Source organism: Mastigoproctus giganteus, chromosome 7 (genome assembly GCF_048544385.1).
Source record: "Mastigoproctus giganteus isolate SK-2022 chromosome 7, ASM4854438v1, whole genome shotgun sequence".
Lineage (NCBI taxonomy): Eukaryota > Metazoa > Arthropoda > Arachnida > Uropygi > Thelyphonidae > Mastigoproctus > Mastigoproctus giganteus.
In genome coordinates, this window is record NC_143581.1 from 71,043,922 (window position 1) to 71,062,151 (window position 18,230).

Here is an 18,230-nt window from a genome sequence, read left to right on the forward strand (position 1 = left end):
ACGGCAGAAACTGAATGTCTGTGAATGAAAAGTCTGCAAGAGATGGGTCATTAGTTAGCCTGACTGACCTCTTTTCAATGAAGTCTAGAAGCTTAGGAGAGGTTTTGGGGATACCACCCTAGTCGTGGGAACAGTATTTCATGGTAGAACAAATTTGAGACTTTTATAGATTGGGTAGTAGTTTCGAAAAATAGTGATGTTCAGAGTGAAAAACAAAACTGTTTTTTGATGCAGAGAAATCAATATTGGTGATGTGGTTATGCTAGGAAAGATTAGAACTCACTTTGAGTTCTAATCTTTCCTAGTGAGAACCCAAGAGAGATATGTGATCTAGTCTAGAAATCTGAATGTCATCGAAGATGAGTGCAGAAGTTGTGGATTCTAAAACTCAGTACTGTCTTATTGAGAAATAAGACATTGAGTTTTAGAAGGATTGAAATTAAACTAAGTTTTCTTTGCCACTTTGGAATATTACCTGAGATCTGCATTTAAGATATTTTCAGTGCATTTTTGAGAAATTAAGGCTGTTTGTGCAGGGCAAGGTTTCTCAAACTGGAAAGTGGACTTTAGTTCACTTCTTTAGATCAGAAAGAGCTGAACTGTGGGAAACACCATTAGTTTAGAAGTTAAAATAGACAAACAGCTATCATGGTGAATGATCAGAAAGGGGGGAGGGAGGGAGAGAGAGAGAGAGAGAGAGAGAGAGAGAGAGTGCATGCTAGCTCATGTATTTGTTAAGAGGGATTGGATAAATTGCATGAATAAATAGAAGATATTGGTAAAAAATGAATTAAGGATGTACAGGACAAATTAGGACACATTTTGGGTTTTTTTATAGCATTTCTTAAGTTTTACTTTTTTGCATAAGTTCGAGAGTAGTAATACTAATGTATGGTTTCAGTTTAAATATGTTCTCAGTTTAAAAAATTCTCATCCTTTACCAGATACGTATATTACTTTATAGATTCAGAACCTGTAACATTAATGCAGGTGGCAGCTAATAGTTCAGAACTCTTACTGTTAGTAAAGTGGGCTGAGAAGTATTTGATGGGTGGTATAGAAGCTCTTTTGTATACTCTAACTTCTGGTGATTATAAGGTGAGTATTCCTGATAACAAGCACACTAAATCATATTGAATCATATGGATTATTACATTTATTACATGTTAATTATATGAATTCAATTATTGCATATACAGGCACTCCCTGACTTATGTAATACTCAACTTACATGAATTTACTTTACATAAGTTTTTACCGGCCCGTGCAAACTGAAAAAAATATGGAAATATATTTTGCATCCTGTAGGAATAAATGGAAGTATTGTGGAAATATCATAATGTGAATCCAATAACACATGTGTTTTTTTTTTTGTTTGTTTTGTAATTTGTTCCAAGACCTCAGAAGTTGAAATTTTCACTTATATAACTAAGCGATTTAACTCTCTAAAAGGTAATTTTTATAATGGAAATTGTATTAGTTTTATATAAATTTATGTCAGATACTCACAACACAAAAATCACTTTTAATTAAAGGATGCAAAAACAAAATATGCAGCCAACATGTTTACAAATGCTACTATTGGTGGTGCCTCCATAGCCAGGTGGGCAGGAGCAGCAGTGCGTAGCACACGCTTCTTGATTAGACCAGGGTTCGAGCCTGTGACCACTAAATATGGAGGATGCGAAAAAGGTCAGGGAATGACCAACGCATATCCCCGGAGCAATATGGCCTTAGTTGCTAATGCTCCTAAAAACCAAATAATAAACAAACAACAAGCTATTATTGGCTGACAGGAAGGACAGCCATGGGTTCCCCAGTTAGTTCGGTCACGGCAAACATCGCGATGGAGGAGTTAGAGGGTCGTGCATTTACAAACGTACCAGATCCCATTGCCTTTTGGTGTCACTATGTGGACGATGTGTTCTTAGTTATCCCCAGAGATTCAGGTCAACAAATCTTAGCCCACCTCAACTCTCTGTCACCTTTCATAAAATTCACGATCGAGCTAGAGTCGAACAACACCATACCATACCTAGACACCCTTGTCTGGCGCGAGGGCACATGCTTGAAGACGACAGTCTATCGTAAACCTGTGTGCGCTGGCCAATTTACCAACTTCTGGTCAGCACACGCACGTAGTTATCTTCTTGCCACTGCGCGAACCTTGCTAACTCGCACCTGGACACACTCTAGCTCTGTAAGTGAGAGGCGCACAGAGATCGCTAGAGTCAAAGCGGACCTTGCGAGGTGTGGCTATCCCATCAATACTCTTGACAGGTGTGACCCACAGGCACGCGACCACGTAGCGACCAACAGAAACATCCAAAGTGGTGACTCAACCACGAGGGCCTTTATCCCATACTACCCAAACCTATCACAACAGGTCTGTAGGATCTTAAAATCGCATGGGATAAAGTGCCTCCAACTCCCAGGCAGGAAACTATGATCCCTCATTTCCAATGTAAAAACACCTGTCCCCACCCTACTGCAGAGTGGGTTAGTCTACCACATCTCTTGCCGTGACTGCACTAGCTGCTACTTCGGGGAAACCGGAAGGCGGCTCGAAAAACGCCTTTCCGAACACAAGAGGGCGATCCATTTGGTGGATGTGGAGCACTCAGCTATTGCTGAGCATGTCTGGGCAACCCACCACAACATTGACCCACACCGCGATGTTGTGATTGTGGATAAGTCCCGCCATTATCTGCACCGCGCCTGGTTGGAATCGTTAAACATCAAATGCTCCAATACCTCAATGAACAGGAACAGTGGTTGTCAAGTCCACCCTATCACCGAAGCAATAGTCCTGTCCATTGACAAGCGCTGGCCACGTCCACATACGTCACAGCCACAGGCTTCAACCTCAAACAATTAGGCACGCGCTTCACGTACCAGATTGGCAGTACACGCCTCCATTCTAACTGTCATTATATGTTTTTGTTTCAACTGAAGAAGGTTGTCTAACCAACCAAAAGCTTTGTATGTTTCTATGTATATTTATTAAACCTGTTACAATTCGCTCTGAGAAAGCCGTAATTTATTTTACTAAGTTTGAATGCCTTTCTGATATTTTTCTAAAACACATTTCTGGAGGTCACAACCATAAAGCAATAAAAAGAATTTGCACTTTTCGGTTTATTGGGCTTTTCTGTTAGTGCAATCTATTATAAATCGATAGCAAACTCGATCTTATTGCATTTGTGATAATATCGATAGCTGGAATTGTGTGGGTTTTTATGTTATTATGGTAAAATGTGTCCCCTTCACTGAAATCTTCAATCATATAAAAACATAAATAAATTGTCAGAATCTTCTCTTCATTCCTATTTACTTATTACAATGATGAAGGGAAACCAACCAATGGAAAGTGAAAGTGGTGGCAGTGTTAGGAAACTAAACAAAATTGATTTGGAAATGAAGATGAAAATGATTAAGAGGCAGGACAAAGTTTCCCTCTATTGCACTTGAATTAGGTCTTGCTGCTTCAACAATGAATACTATTTTAAAGGACAGTGCACTTATAAAAGAACATGTTAAAGGACCAACGTTTTTAAGATCAACAGTGATCACAAAACAGCATTCAGGTGCTATATTAAAGATGGAAAAGCTATTAATAATATGGTTGAAAAATCATATTCAGAAGCAAGTGCCCCTCTGTCTAATGGCTGTTCAAGCAAAAGCAAGAAGTGTTTATGAAGATATTAAGGATAAATATGACAAACATCAAACCAAGTTTGTGGCAAGCAAAAAGTGGTCTAATAGGTTCAAGCATCGTGCTGGTTTCCAAAACGTTAAAGTAAAATTTTTGTAATTGCAGACTTTTGAAATTTTTCCTGTGCATGAGATAAAAAAATTTAATAAATAATTCTATTTACATGTTCGTTGAACATTTCTTTTTTGCTTCAATCAAATTCAGTGCTTATAGTTTCGAGTGCTGCATAAGCCTCTAGGGAAATTCCGACTTACGTAGAGTTTCGTGGAATGCAACCCTTATGTAAGTCAGGAGTCAGGGAGTGTCTGTATTTATAAAATAATACATACTCTAGTTGTTTTTAAAGCACATAATTATGATAATTACAACTTGAACTAAAAATTTATAAAACATAAAGCACATTGGAAATAATGGATATTTGTTTTTTTGTATGATTTTTTTTCTTTTCTTCTTCTTCTTCTTCTTCTTCTTCTTCTAAGACTGAGGACTTAGCTATAACATTATCAGTTAAAGTGACATCTATAAAATTAAATGTGGTTTGGCCTCGACAAATTCCAGATAAGAAATATATCATTTTTGCTTGGTTGACATTAGCCAAAATGTCAACCTTTTTTTTTTTGTAATGTTAAAATGTGTTTATTTTCAGTGAAATACAAATGGATGAAAGTCCTTGAAACAGTGTTGTTTTCAAAAGTGAGACTAACAGTAGTAGTAGTAGCAGTTTTTTCCCTTTGAAATCTGTGAACACATTGTGTCAACTCAATATTTAATTAAAGTTATATTCTTAACTTAATTTCAAAAACTAAAAACACAAGCACATTCAAATTGTTAGCTCTTCATTGTTGGTTATCAGTCACTCATCTTTTGGAGCAATAACAGGTATTTCACTGTTCCACAAACACATTTCCTCATTGTGGATGTTTGCTATAATGGATTGAAAATTTAAATTAAAATTGATCAAATTCCTTTTGGGAAATGTGTGCAGTTTTCACATTTAGTTTGTCAACATCATTAATCATCTTAAAAGTTGAACATGTTAAAACCAAGACTTGGAATGAGTGACTTTTGGATGTCCTCTTCTGTTGATCTAAATTCCCCCCCACCACCACTCTCTCAAATTTTGGTTTCAGTCAAGTTTGGCAACAATTAATACATCCCTGGCCAGTTAGTATAGTGTGTGTTTTACAGAGTTATGGGCAGTGGAAATAAGGTAAACACTACCGAATGTACTTGCAGTCAGGTTTTATTATATGTTCTTGGAGAACATGTAATAGACTCTGACCACAAGTATGAAAATTCTAGGCATGAAGATTTCAGCTACAGCAGAAATTTTCACATTGATTGTGGTCAAATTTTATTATTGTTCTCAAAAAATAAGCAGTAAATTATAACCACAATTGTGGTCATTGGTCTCCCACCCCTACTTTGGTAATCACCTTCATTGCCCCTGACTTCATATGCTTTGGCAGTACATCCTAACTGTCAGGAATTTGTTAATTACCAAACATGACTGAAACCAAAGTTTAAGCATGTATGGGGCATTTAAGAAACTAATAATGATTGTAAATCTGATGTATTTTGCAAAACAGTGCTTTTCATTTCTTCATAGAAAGGTCAATAACAGAACCCCCTTCCCTTTGGTGATGCCAGTTAGCACCTTTATCAAAATTTGATAGTCATTAGTCATTGCAGTCTATGATTTAGAAATTATAACCACGCTTATTTTACATATTAATAGCTTCAGCACTAGATTTTTGAAATTCATGTTAGAGATTCACGAGGAACCATATCATCAGCAGTGGATTAAAAACCAAACATTGAGCCTGGACCTGAAGTTATCTATCAGAAATGGACTGGGAATCAAAGATATACCTCAGACTTCATCTGCAACAGGTCAGAATTATTTGAATGAGCTTATGGCAATTCCAACTGGACTCAGATTTCTTTGATGTGATTTCATTATTGCAAAACTGCAACCTTGTTAACACTGAATCAGATAAAAGATATTGTTGATCTCCTATATCTTATAGTGGCAACTGCCTTGGTGGTTATTAAAAGTGGATCCTAGTTTATTAATACATACAAACCAAATATACCAAGTAAATATGCTACAAGAATATTTGCTGACGATATAAAGGCAGTGTTAGGTGGGTCGGAAAACTGCTAGCTTGGAGGGATTCACAGACTAATAGATTAATGGTAGCCACAGGCAGAGTTGAAATTGAGTCTTGCACTGCTTCTATTGGAATGAGCAGTAGCCTGCAAAGTGAGGTACTGGGGATTTCAAGGGCTGCTGAGAGTCATCATGGAACAAGTAAATACATGGGTTGCATTATGGTAACTAATAGTAAGAATAGGTGTATGTATACTTGCATGTATACTAATGCTAGGAGTATAGTAAATAATTTTGATGAATTTGAAGTGCTGGTCAAGACGTCAGAAGCAGATATTGTTGGGATATCGGAGATGTGCTGCCACATGTATATAAGCAGTGCAGAATTGGAATTTGGGGAGTACAATTGACATTGGTGGTCAGTGTGGTGTGACAGAAGCACTGGGAAAGGGAAAATGAGAGTAGGCGTGTATTATAGGCCTAATGAATCTGATGAGTATAATGAGCAATTATGCAGAGAAATAGAATGGGCCATAAATCAGAATGTCTTATAATAGGGATTTTATCTTTTCAGATATTGACTGAAACTTGTGGGTTGGTCACTGGCACACTAGCAACACACACACTCCTTGAGTAGACTGGGGTTCAAGCCCCTGACTGCTAAATATGTCGATCTGCCAACCCACACAGGACCAGCGTGGCAGATTATGGTCCATTTCCCTCAACATGAATTGTTGAGGAGGCTTCCATCCTGCAGTGGGTTGATAATGTAGTTTACCTTTCTTTAATTTTCTACAATAACATGTTCAAGAAGCAAACAGAGGGAGTAATACTCTTGATCTGATTATCAGCAGTGATTTTTCATGCATTAAGAATCTGCAGATAAAGGAACCACTAGGTGGCAGTGATCATAGTGTACTGAAGCCTATAACAACTAAAATTTATTTGTACTAGTACCACAGGCTGGCAAAGGCAGATTACAGAAATTAATGTCTAAGAGAGAAAAGTAAGGGGGCAGGAAGTTGTTCATGTTTGTGAATACAAAGAAGAAAAGACCAAATTAGATTGGATCCTGTGTGATGGATGTAGGAAATTCTTAGTAACTCAACTAATATTATGGAAAAATTGAACAAGTATTTTGTATTGATATTTATAGATGAAAGTCCTTTTGTGTTGTGGGCTACTCTGTGATTGAAGCTGGAAAGCATGAAATTAAGAGTGTTGAAATTTCAGAATGTTAGTTATTAGAAACACTTTTGAGCTTAAAGGTGAGTAAGACTCCAGGAGTTGATGGCACATACCTAGTAATTTTGACAGAAGTGTTAAGACAGTGTATTGTACCATTGAGGTTAATTGAGGTTAATTGTGAAGATATTACTAGATTCAGGAGAGATTCTCTTGTATTGGGGAATTGCCAGTACATAAAATGTGTAATAAAGGTGGTTCTAAGAGTTGAGTAGGTAGCTACCAGTCAGTCCAAGTTCAGTGGTAGGAAAAATCATGAAAACAATGATCAAGAGTGCAGTACAAGATCATTTAGATGGAAATGTAATTCAGACAGAAACACAACATAGTTTTTTAATAGGAAAATCATGTTTAACCAACCTTGTTAACTATTTTGACGGAGTCAAAATAACTCATGAGCTAGATGTAGGAAATATTTTCAACATTGTTTACTTAAATTTCTGCAAAGCATTTTTTTTTTTTTTTTTCAATGAATCCCTCGAACACAAAAGGTATTGGAACCTATAGCACTTATTACTGCTTATGGATTGTGAGAAGATAGAAGCTCTTTGTTAACATTTGACTTGAATTTGTATGGATTGCAATTTTCAGGAAATATGTATGAAGGAAAGTTGTTTCAGAAAACAGATGTAGAAGGGATAAACAAGGAAGAGGAAAAGTTGATTCTATGAATTTGAAGTTGGACAATGAATGGATGCTGATTTGGTGGTGGCATGTGTTCGGATTGGTTTGGAAGAGAGTAGGAGAGGATCATTGATGCCAATTTAGAAGAACAGTGCCAATGAAAGTATTTATAGAAAAGGCATGTAGTAGAAACTGAATGTTATTAGAAAGAGAGTGGAGAGAATTTTTAAAATATACTAATTAATTGAGTTCAGAAGCCTGAGAGAGGTTTTGGGGATACCATCTCCAGATGTGGAAACAACATTCTGTGGTAGGGCAAATTTAAGATTTGTACAGAGTGTTGTTCGTTAGAAAAAAGGTAATGCTAAGCAGAATTCATTTTTTTTTTGCACTCAACCATTTTTTTAGATACAGAGGAAGCAATATTTGTGATGTGCTTATGCTGAGAGAGAGAGAGAGAGAGAGAGAGAGAGAGAGAGAGAGAGAGAGAGAGAGAGAGAGAGAGAGATTAGAAGTTAGAATAATTCCTAGTAGAGATATGTGATCTTGTCTAGAAATCTGAGTATCACCGAAGACAAGCAAAGGAGCAGTCTGCTAGAAATAAGGCAGAACTGGGTTTTGGAGGGATTAAAGTTAATTAAGTTTTCTTTGGTTGACTGAAAAATTACGTTGAGATTGGCATTTAAGGATTGGTGGAAGTTATTCAAGAAATTGAAATTGTGCAAGACTTGGTTTTTCAATTTGGAATGTGGAATGTAGCTTGGTACAATCAGCAAAACTATGGATATGATTTCAAGTCAGTGGAAGAAGGTTATTAATATATAAGAGAAAAAGAGTGAGAAAAAAGAACTGAACCTTGGGGAACATCAATATTAGTAAAGTAGTTAAAAAGACAGGAACCATTCACTGTGATCGCTAGCAAGGAAAACACAGCCAGCCACCATCTGCCATCACTGGCAGAGAGTGGTAGAAAGAAAACTTGACACACAATTACAAAAAACCAGTCAGCAATCCATAAGGTGGAAGCTTGTTTAGAAGATGTTTATGCCAAAAATGAGCAAAAGTCAGACATAAAACTACTTTAGTTTCAACAAATTTCCTTGCCAACTTTGTCCAAAGATGAGTAACAGAGCCAGTATATCAAGGTCACCAGTAGATTAACACTGATGGAATCCATATTGGCAATCAGATGGAAAGTTTCAAGAGAGTTTAAGTTGGCATTTGATGGCTTGACTCATTCCCATGAGAGGTCACTATATAAGCTGGAACAGCCGAGTGGTCAGGAATGGGAGCACAGTAGCTCACACTCTTTGAGTGGACCAGGGTTCAAGCCCATGACTGCTAAATATGATTAATGTTTGTATTGATTGATTTATTGTACACTCCACTGACCAAGTGGTCATGCCAGAGTATAAACAAGGAAACCCTTGATGGATCACAGGATGGCTGCAGGGCAGGTGGTAAAAGATTGTGATTAATTGTTATTCTTCAGGTAGGGCTAATATAAGAAGTGATGTTCTCCAAGGATTGGTACTGGAACCACTCATGTTTTTGATTTTCTTAAATGATATTGACTAAGAGAGTAGTATTAGAATTAGTAGAGGCATATGATGCAAGAAAGCAAGCTTATGCAGCATTAGCCAAAAAAAAAAAAAAAAACCCACTCCCATTTCACCCCTCCGTTTGATCGAAATACCTATCCAGCTGAGCCTTAAATTTATTTAGGCTATCAACTTCCACAACAAGAAATGGAAGTCTGTTCCACCAACCAATTACCTGCTGTCTAAAAGTAAATTTCCACACATCTATAATACATCTGTCTTTCCTCAATCTGAATTTATGCCCTCTCAGGCGATTATTCTGAGTAAGAGAAAGAATCCCATCGGCATTGAGCATGCTCAAACCATTCAAGGCTTTATACACCTCTATCAGATAACCTTGCTGGTGCCTAGTCTCCAGACACTGCAATTTGCAAAACTTAATAATTTCTTTGTAAGAGCAACTCTTTGTCCCATTCACTAATCTTGTTGCCCTTCTCTGTACTCGTTCCAGCAGCTCTACATCCTTCTTGAAATGAGGCCTCCAGACCTGTATACAGTACTCTAGGTGTGGCCTGACCATTGCCTTATACAAGGGAATAATCACCTCCTTATCGCTGCTAGAAAAATTCCTGTATATCATTGATAAGACACCATGAGCTACTCTTGCAGCCCGTCTGCACTGCACAGAAAACTTCATATCTGCCTGCACAATTACCCCAGGTCCTATTCATTCTCTACCACTGTTAGTGTAGTACCACAGAGTTGATACGTTGCACTGGGGTTACTGTTTCCCATTTGTAGTACTTTACATTTGTCAATGTTAAACTTCATTTGCCACCTCTCAACCCATCTACTCAACCTTTCCAGCATAGTAGTGTCCTTAACAACCCTGCCAACCTTTGTATCGTCTGCAAACTTGGACATTAAGCTTGATATACCATCATCCATATCATTTATAAATACAGAAAACAACAATGGACCCAACACTGAACCCTGAGGGACTCCACTAATAACATTAGTTCACGATGAGCAGTGTCCATTGATTACCACTCTCTGTCTTCTACCCCTCAACCATCCCTTTATCCATGGCAGCAGTTTGCCTCCAATGCCACACTGCTCCAATTTGTGCAGCAGTCTTCCATGTGCAACAGTATCAAAAGCCTTTCTAAGATTCAAATATATAATATCAAAGTTATTCCCTGCATCCAGTTCTTTTGTGACTGCATCATAGTATCCAATCAAATTGGTCAGGGAAGACTTTCCCTTAACAAAACCATGCTGTGTCCAAGCTATAACTGAAGTCTTGTCTAGATGATCCTGCAGTGCTTCTTTAACGAGTGCCTCCATTAAATTTCTTGGAACAGAAGTTAAACTCACGGGTCTTTAATTACTTGTGTCAGCCTTTGATCCTCCTTTGTGAATTGGGTCACATTTGCACATCTCCAGTCTATGGGTACCTCCCCCGAGTCCAAAGAATCTCCCATAATTATGGCTAAGGGTTTGCTTACTTCCTTTGCTGCCTCCTTTAATATAACTGGATAGATCCCATCCACCCCGGGTACCTTTTTTATGTTTATCCTCAACTATTTCTCCTCCACATTCCTCTCAGTTATTACAAAATAAACAAGCTCACTGCCAGAGTTTACTTCACCTCTGGCATTCCCCTTCCTGAATAACTCCTCATGTGTGAATGTAGATGCAAAATACTCGTTTAGTTTCTTAGCCACCTGAGCAGGATCCTCATCCTCAACTGTTGAACCATCAATATCCAGTGAACCAATCTGATTCATCCCTTTCCTTCTAGAGTTTACATAGGTAAAGAACTCTTTTCTGTTTTTCTTTGCATCCTTTGCCAAGGATTTCTCATAATCTGCCTTTGTCTGCCTAATCTCCTTTGTGACTTGGTTACAGACCAGCTTATATCTATCATAGGCTTCCATGTCACCCATTAATTTATATGTATCCCATTCATTTTTCTCTGCCATATGTCTCATTAGTTCATCTGACATCTATTTAGGCCTAATCCTTGTACAATATTTCTTAGTTGGTATGTAAGCCTAGTAGCTTCCAAATTAAGTTCTTTGAATGCTTCCCATTTTGAATTTGCTGTTGGTAACATCATCAGTTGGTCCCACTGTATAGAATTTAAATACTGTCTCAGACCATCGTAGTCACCTTTACAAAAGCAAAAATCCTTTCCTTTACCCCTGATGGTAGTTACCTCTTTGAGTAAATCCCACTTCAGCACACTGCCACCTAGTGGTTCCTTTATCTGCAGATTCTTGATGCATGAAGACTCACTACTGATAATCAGATCAAGAGTATTACTCCCTCTAGTTGCCTCCTGAACATGCTGCTGTAGAAAACAATCATCCAATAAAGCCACAAAAGCCTTACTAGTGTGTGAGTGACTAACCCGCAAATTCCAGTCATTATCCAGGAAATTAAAATCCCCAATTATAAGACTCCCTGATTTACTGGCCCACTCTATTTCTCTGTACAGTTTCTTATTATACTCATCAGAGTCATTAGGCCTATAGCACACTCCTACTCTCAATTTTGATCTCCCAATGCTTATGTCACACAAAACTGACTCGACACTGCACTGTCCAGCGATGTCGACTGGCTTCACTTACTTGGATCTTATGTGTTTCTTAACTAATAGCATAACCCCTTCTCCCTTCCTGTCCTGTCTATCTTTTCTGTACACATTGTACACCCCAAATTCCAGTTCTGCATTCCTTATAATTGTGTGACACCAAGTCTCTGATATCCCAACAATATCTGCCTTTGATGTTTTGAGCAATACCTCAAATTCATCAAATTTATGTACCAAACTCCTAGCATTGTACACGCAAGTATACATGCACCTGTTCCTATTCTTAGCTACCCTAACACAACCCATGTGTTTACTTGTACTGCAATGACTCCCAGCAGTCTCTGAAATACCCTGCATCTTGTTTTCCAGTCTGCTGTTCATTCCAATAAAAGGAGTGCAAAAATCACTTTCACCTCTGCGAGTGGCTACTGTTAATCTATTGGTCCTTGTATCCCCCCCCCCCCAAGCTAGCAGCTTTCCGACCACTGCCTCGATAGCATTAGCAAATATTCTTGCACCTTTTCTATTTAAGTGTATCCCATCCCTTTAGAAGCAGTCTCTCCTGTTAACAAGTACAAACCAGGCTGAATATACAGGACATAGTGTCAAAATTTGCAGATGATGTCAAGGTTGGTAAAGTAGTTAATGATCAGTGCCAAGCAGTGCTTTTTCAGGATGACTTAGACTTCAGGGATGATCAGAAAAGTGGCTGCTATTTTTTAATGTAGCAAAATGCAAGTTTTACATTTGGGGAGCAGCAGCTCCAAAATAACTTATATACAATACAGTTAGACATGAATTTCTCTGATCAGTGTAGACTGGTGGCAAGGAATTCTTGTGGTGTCCTATCAATGATTTATTGTACATTTACTTGTAGAGATTTGCTCAAGTATGAAGACCACACCAAAAAAATGCAGTGAACTTCTTGAAAAAGTCCATAAATGGATGAATCTGATAAGATCAGCCAAAGCATGCCCATATGAGGAAAGACTCTGTATATGTGGAATTCAGAGCTTGGTAACTATACATCTTAGAGACCTGATTGTGCTGTATAAGGCTCTGAGATGAAAATGCAAATTGAATGAGAGTGAAACTTTCACTGTTATAAATGATTCCGGAACTGAAGCCAGAAATTGAAATTACTTGTGGGGGGGGAGAAGAGTTTTACACTGGATTGTAAGAAGTTTTCTTTTAGCCAGCCAGTTGTTAATTGCTGTAATAAGTTATCTCCATGGGTGGTTGAAGATTTTGGGAATTCAAATGTCAGCTGAATAGGTACCTATGAGTAGGGCCAGATATACGCATAAGCTACACAAGCAACAGCTTAGGGTCTCATGTTACAATGGGCCTCTGCATCAGTATAAAAAAAAATAAATAATGACGATCATTGTACAAAAAAATGAAAATTATTGTTGTTTATTATAGACTTTTTGCATTTCTACTTTTACTTGTAAAAAACAATTTATCGCAATATACTTTTGGTTGTTTTTACAATGTGTGCCTATTTTTGAAATCAGTAAATTAAGAATGTGCCGATATTCATATTATTAATATTCATATTATTACAACAATATTGTTGTAATAATATGAATTATTGTTTATTATTGTTGTTGTTTATTATTGCACAATTGTTTAATATTAAACAATTATTGTTGTTTATTATAGACTTTTTGCATTTCTACTTTTACTTGTAAAAAACAATTTATCGCAATATACTTTTGGTTGTTTTTACAATGTGTGCCTATTTTTGGAATCAATAAATTAAGAATGTGCCGATATTCATATTATTAATATTCATATTATTACAACAATATTATTTAATGAAATAATTATCTTTATTTAAATTGAGAGGTGAATTAGAAACATATATGATGAGAGCCTTGTTGATCGATCAATTCGGCCCTGAAGAGATTGTGCAAGGCTCAAGGGATAGAATTTTTCTCAGCCTGGTCTGTGCTTGTTAACAGGAGAGATTGCTTCTACAGGGATGGGATATGCTTAAATAGAAAGGGTGTAAGAATATTTGCTGATGCTATTGAGGCAGTGTTAGATGGGTCGGAAAACTGCAAGCTTGGGGGGATACACGGACAAATAGATTAACAGTCGCTGCTGGCAGAGGTGAAAGTGATTCTTGCTCTGCTTCCTTTTGGAATGAGCAGCAGCCTAGAAAACAAGAGGCAGGGGATTTAAGAGACTGCTGGGAGTCATTGCTGTACAAGCAAACACATGAGCTGTGTTAGGATAGCTAAGAATAGGAACAGGTGCATGTATACTTGTGTGTACACCAATGCTAGGAGTTTGGTAAATAAATTTTATGAATTTGAGGTGTTGCTCAAAACATCAAAGGCAGATATTGTTGGGATATCAAAGATGTGGTGTCACACAATTATAAGGAATGCGGAAATGGAATTTGGGGAGTACAATGTGTACAGGAAGGATAGACAGGATAGGAAGGGAGCAGGGGTTATGCTATTAGTTAAGAAACACATAAAATCTTAACTAATCCATAAAACATAAAACACATAAAGGTACAGCCAGTCAACATGACTTGACAGTGCAGTGTCGAGTCAGTTTGATGTAACATAAGCACTGGGAAATTAAAATTAAGAGTAGGAGTGTGTTATAGGCCCAATGCCAACCGGGCTAGCCATGTAATTAAAGTGCCTGCTTTGCAACCCAAAGGTTGCGGGTTTGATATCACGATGGTGCCGAACCAACCGGTCGGTTGGATATCCCAGCCACGATACACAAAGGAAGCAAGAAAAAACTGGTTCCTTCATGTATCGATCACATCATACGAAATAAATAAATAAATAGGCCCAATGACTCTGATGAGTATAATAAACAACTGTAGAGGGAAATAGAGAGGGCCAGTAAATCAGTCTTATAATGGGAGATTCTAATTTCCCAGGTATTGACTAGAATTTGTGGGTTGCCCCCTCACACGTTATCAAGGCTTTTGTGGATTTACTGGATGATCGTTTTCTACAGTAGCATGTTCGAGAGGCAACTAGAGGGACTAAAACTCTTGATCTGATTATCAGTAGTGGTTCTTCATGCATTAAGAATCTGCAGATAAAGGAAACACTAGGTGGCAGTGATCACAGTGTGCTGAAGTGGGATTTACTCAAAGAGGTAACTACCATGAGGGGTAAAGGAAAGGGTTTTGCTTTTGTAAAGGCGATTACAGAGGTCTGAGACAGTATATAAATACTATGCTGTGGGACCAACTGATGATGTTACCAGCAGGAAATTCAAAATGGGAAGCATTCAAAGAATTAATCTTGGAAGCTACTAGGATTTTCATACCAACTTAAAAATAATTTTCAAAGTTTAGGCCTAAATGGATGTCAGATGAACTAATGCGACATGTGGCAGAGTAGAAAAATGCATGGGAAACATATAAATTAACATGTGACACAGAAGCCTATGATAGATATAAGCTGGTCTGTAACTAAGTTACAAAGGAGGTTAGGCAGGTAAAGGCAGATTACGAGAAATCTTTGGCAAAAGCAGATTACGAGAAATCTTTGGCAAAGGATGCAAATAAAAACAGCAAAAAGTTCTTTACTTATGTAAACTCTAGAAGAAGGGGATGAATCTGATTGTTCTCCTTGATATCGAATGTTCGACTGTTGATGATCCTGCTCGGGTAGCTAACAAACTAAATGAGTATTTTGCATTTGGGGAGGAGAATGCCAGAGGTGAATTAAACTCTGGAAGTGAGCTAGATGATTTTGTAATAACTGAGAGCAGAGTTTAGGAGGAATTGTTGAAGATAAACATAAGAAAGGCACCTGCGGTGGATGGGATCTATCCAGTTATACTAAAGGAGGCAGCAAAGGAAGTAAGCAAAACCTTAGACATAATTATGAGAGCTTCCTTGGACTCAGGGGAGGTACCCATGGACTGGAGATGTGCAAATGTGGCACCAATTCACAAAGGAGAATCAAAGGGCGACACAAGGAATTACAGACCTGTTGCTTTAACTTCTGTTCCAGGGAAATTAATGCCGGCACTTGTTAAAGAAGCACTGAATGATCATCTAGACAAGATTTCAGTTATAGCTCAGACACAGCATGGTTTTGTTAAGGGGAATTCTTGTCTGGCTAACTTGATTGGATACTATGATGTGGTCACCAAAGAACTGGATGCAGGGAATAACTTTGCTATCATATATTTGGATCTTAGAGGGGCTTTCGATACTGTTGCACGTGGAAGACTGCTACACAAATTGGAGCCGTGTGGCATTGGAGGCAAATTGCTGCTATGCATAAAGAGATGTTGAGTGGGAGAAGACACAGAGTGGTAATCAATGGACACTGCTCTTTGTGGACTAATGTTATTAGTGCAGTCCCTCAGGGTTCAGTGTTGGGTCCATTGTTGTTTTCTGTATTTATTAATAATATTGATGATGGTATATCATGCTTAATGTCGAAGTTTGCAGATGATGTGAAGGTTGGCCGGGTTGTTAATGACGCTAATGACAAATCACTACTGCAACAGGATCTAGAAAAGTTGAGTAGATGGGCTTGAGTGGTGGCAACCGAAGTTTAACATTGACAAATGTAAAGTACTGCATATGGGAAGCAGTAAGCCAAGAGAGACGTGCCAACTCTGTGGTACTACACTCAGGGAGGTGGAGGATGAAAAAGACCTGGGGGTAATTGTGCAGTCAGATATGAAGTTCTCTGAGCAGTGCAGATGGGCTGCCAAGGTGGTCATGGAGTTTTGTCAATGATATATAGGAATTTTGCTAGCAGAAACAAGGAGATGATTATCCCTTTGTATAAGGCAATGATCAGGCCACGCTTTGAGTATACAGGTATACAGGTATACTTTCTGTATACAGGTCTGGAGACCTCATTTTAGGAAGGATGTAGAGCCGCTGGGCGAGTGCAGAGAAGGGACCAAGATTAGTGAATGGAACAAAGGGTTGCTCTTACAAAGAAAATCTTAAATTTTGCAAATTACAGTGTCTGGAGACTAGGCACCTGCCAGGTGATCTGATTGAGGTGTATAAACCCTTGAATGGTTTGAGCTTTCTCAATGCTGATGTGATTCTTCCTCTTGCTCAGAATAATCGCCTGAGAGAACATAAATTGAAATTGAGGAAAGACAGTTGTAGGATAGATGTCCAGAAGTTTGCCTTTAGCCAGCATGTGGTTGATTGCTGGAACATGCCTATGAGGGCCAGGCTAAATGTTTCTGGACTGGAACAATAAAATTAATATACACCAACTTTAATTACACTTTGGCATTGTCCCCCTTCAGAGCAGTCCCTTCCAAAGTTCGTATATTGATCCCAGCTCTTCTCCCACTGTTTGAAACATCTCTGGAACTCCTATTTTTAATTCCAGCACTCTGTGATTCAAATTGAATTTCTGCAATATATTAAAGTAGTAAATTAGTTAAAGATCAGTGAAATATTAGTTAAAGTAAAAATTAGTTAAAGTTAAAGATTAGTTAAAGATCAGTAGATTAGTTAATGATCAGTGCCAAGCAGTGCTTTTTCAGGATGACTTAGACTTCAGGGATGATCAGAAAAGTGGCTGCTATTTTTTAATGTAGCAAAATGCAAGTTTTACATTTGGGGAGCAGCAGCTCCAAAATAACTTATATACAATACAGTTAGACATGAATTTCTCTGATCAGTGTAGACTGGTGGCAAGGAATTCTTGTGGTGTCCTATCAATGATTTATTGTACATTTACTTGTAGAGATTTGCTCAAGTATGAAGACCACACCAAAAAAATGCAGTGAACTTCTTGAAAAAGTCCATAAATGGATGAATCTGATAAGATCAGCCAAAGCATGCCCATATGAGGAAAGACTCTGTATATGTGGAATTCAGAGCTTGGTAACTATACATCTTAGAGACCTGATTGTGCTGTATAAGGCTCTGAGATGAAAATGCAAATTGAATGAGAGTGAAACTTTCACTGTTATAAATGATTCCGGAACTGAAGCCAGAAATTGAAATTACTTGTGGGGGGGGAGAAGAGTTTTACACTGGATTGTAAGAAGTTTTCTTTTAGCCAGCCAGTTGTTAATTGCTGTAATAAGTTATCTCCATGGGTGGTTGAAGATTTTGGGAATTCAAATGTCAGCTGAATAGGTACCTATGAGTAGGGCCAGATATACGCATAAGCTACACAAGCAACAGCTTAGGGTCTCATGTTACAATGGGCCTCTGCATCAGTATAAAAAAAAATAAATAATGACGATCATTGTACAAAAAAATGAAAATTATTGTTGTTTATTATAGACTTTTTGCATTTCTACTTTTACTTGTAAAAAACAATTTATCGCAATATACTTTTGGTTGTTTTTACAATGTGTGCCTATTTTTGAAATCAGTAAATTAAGAATGTGCCGATATTCATATTATTA

The 18,230-nt window shown here is 37.8% G+C and overlaps 1 protein-coding gene across 5 annotated transcripts in view; it reads left to right on the top strand.

Annotated features, from left to right (window-relative positions):
• The window catches only part of LOC150082988 (uncharacterized), a 1,785,507-nt gene that overhangs the window by 481,266 nt on the left and 1,286,011 nt on the right, over nucleotides 1-18,230 (top strand). For all 5 annotated transcript variants that reach the window (XM_090377722.1, XM_090377724.1, XM_090377725.1 and 2 more), the window contains exon 26: nucleotides 965-1,098. In XM_090377722.1, coding sequence (XP_090233848.1) covers nucleotides 965-1,098 — 134 coding nt within the window. The remainder of the gene's footprint in view (nucleotides 1-964; nucleotides 1,099-18,230) is intronic.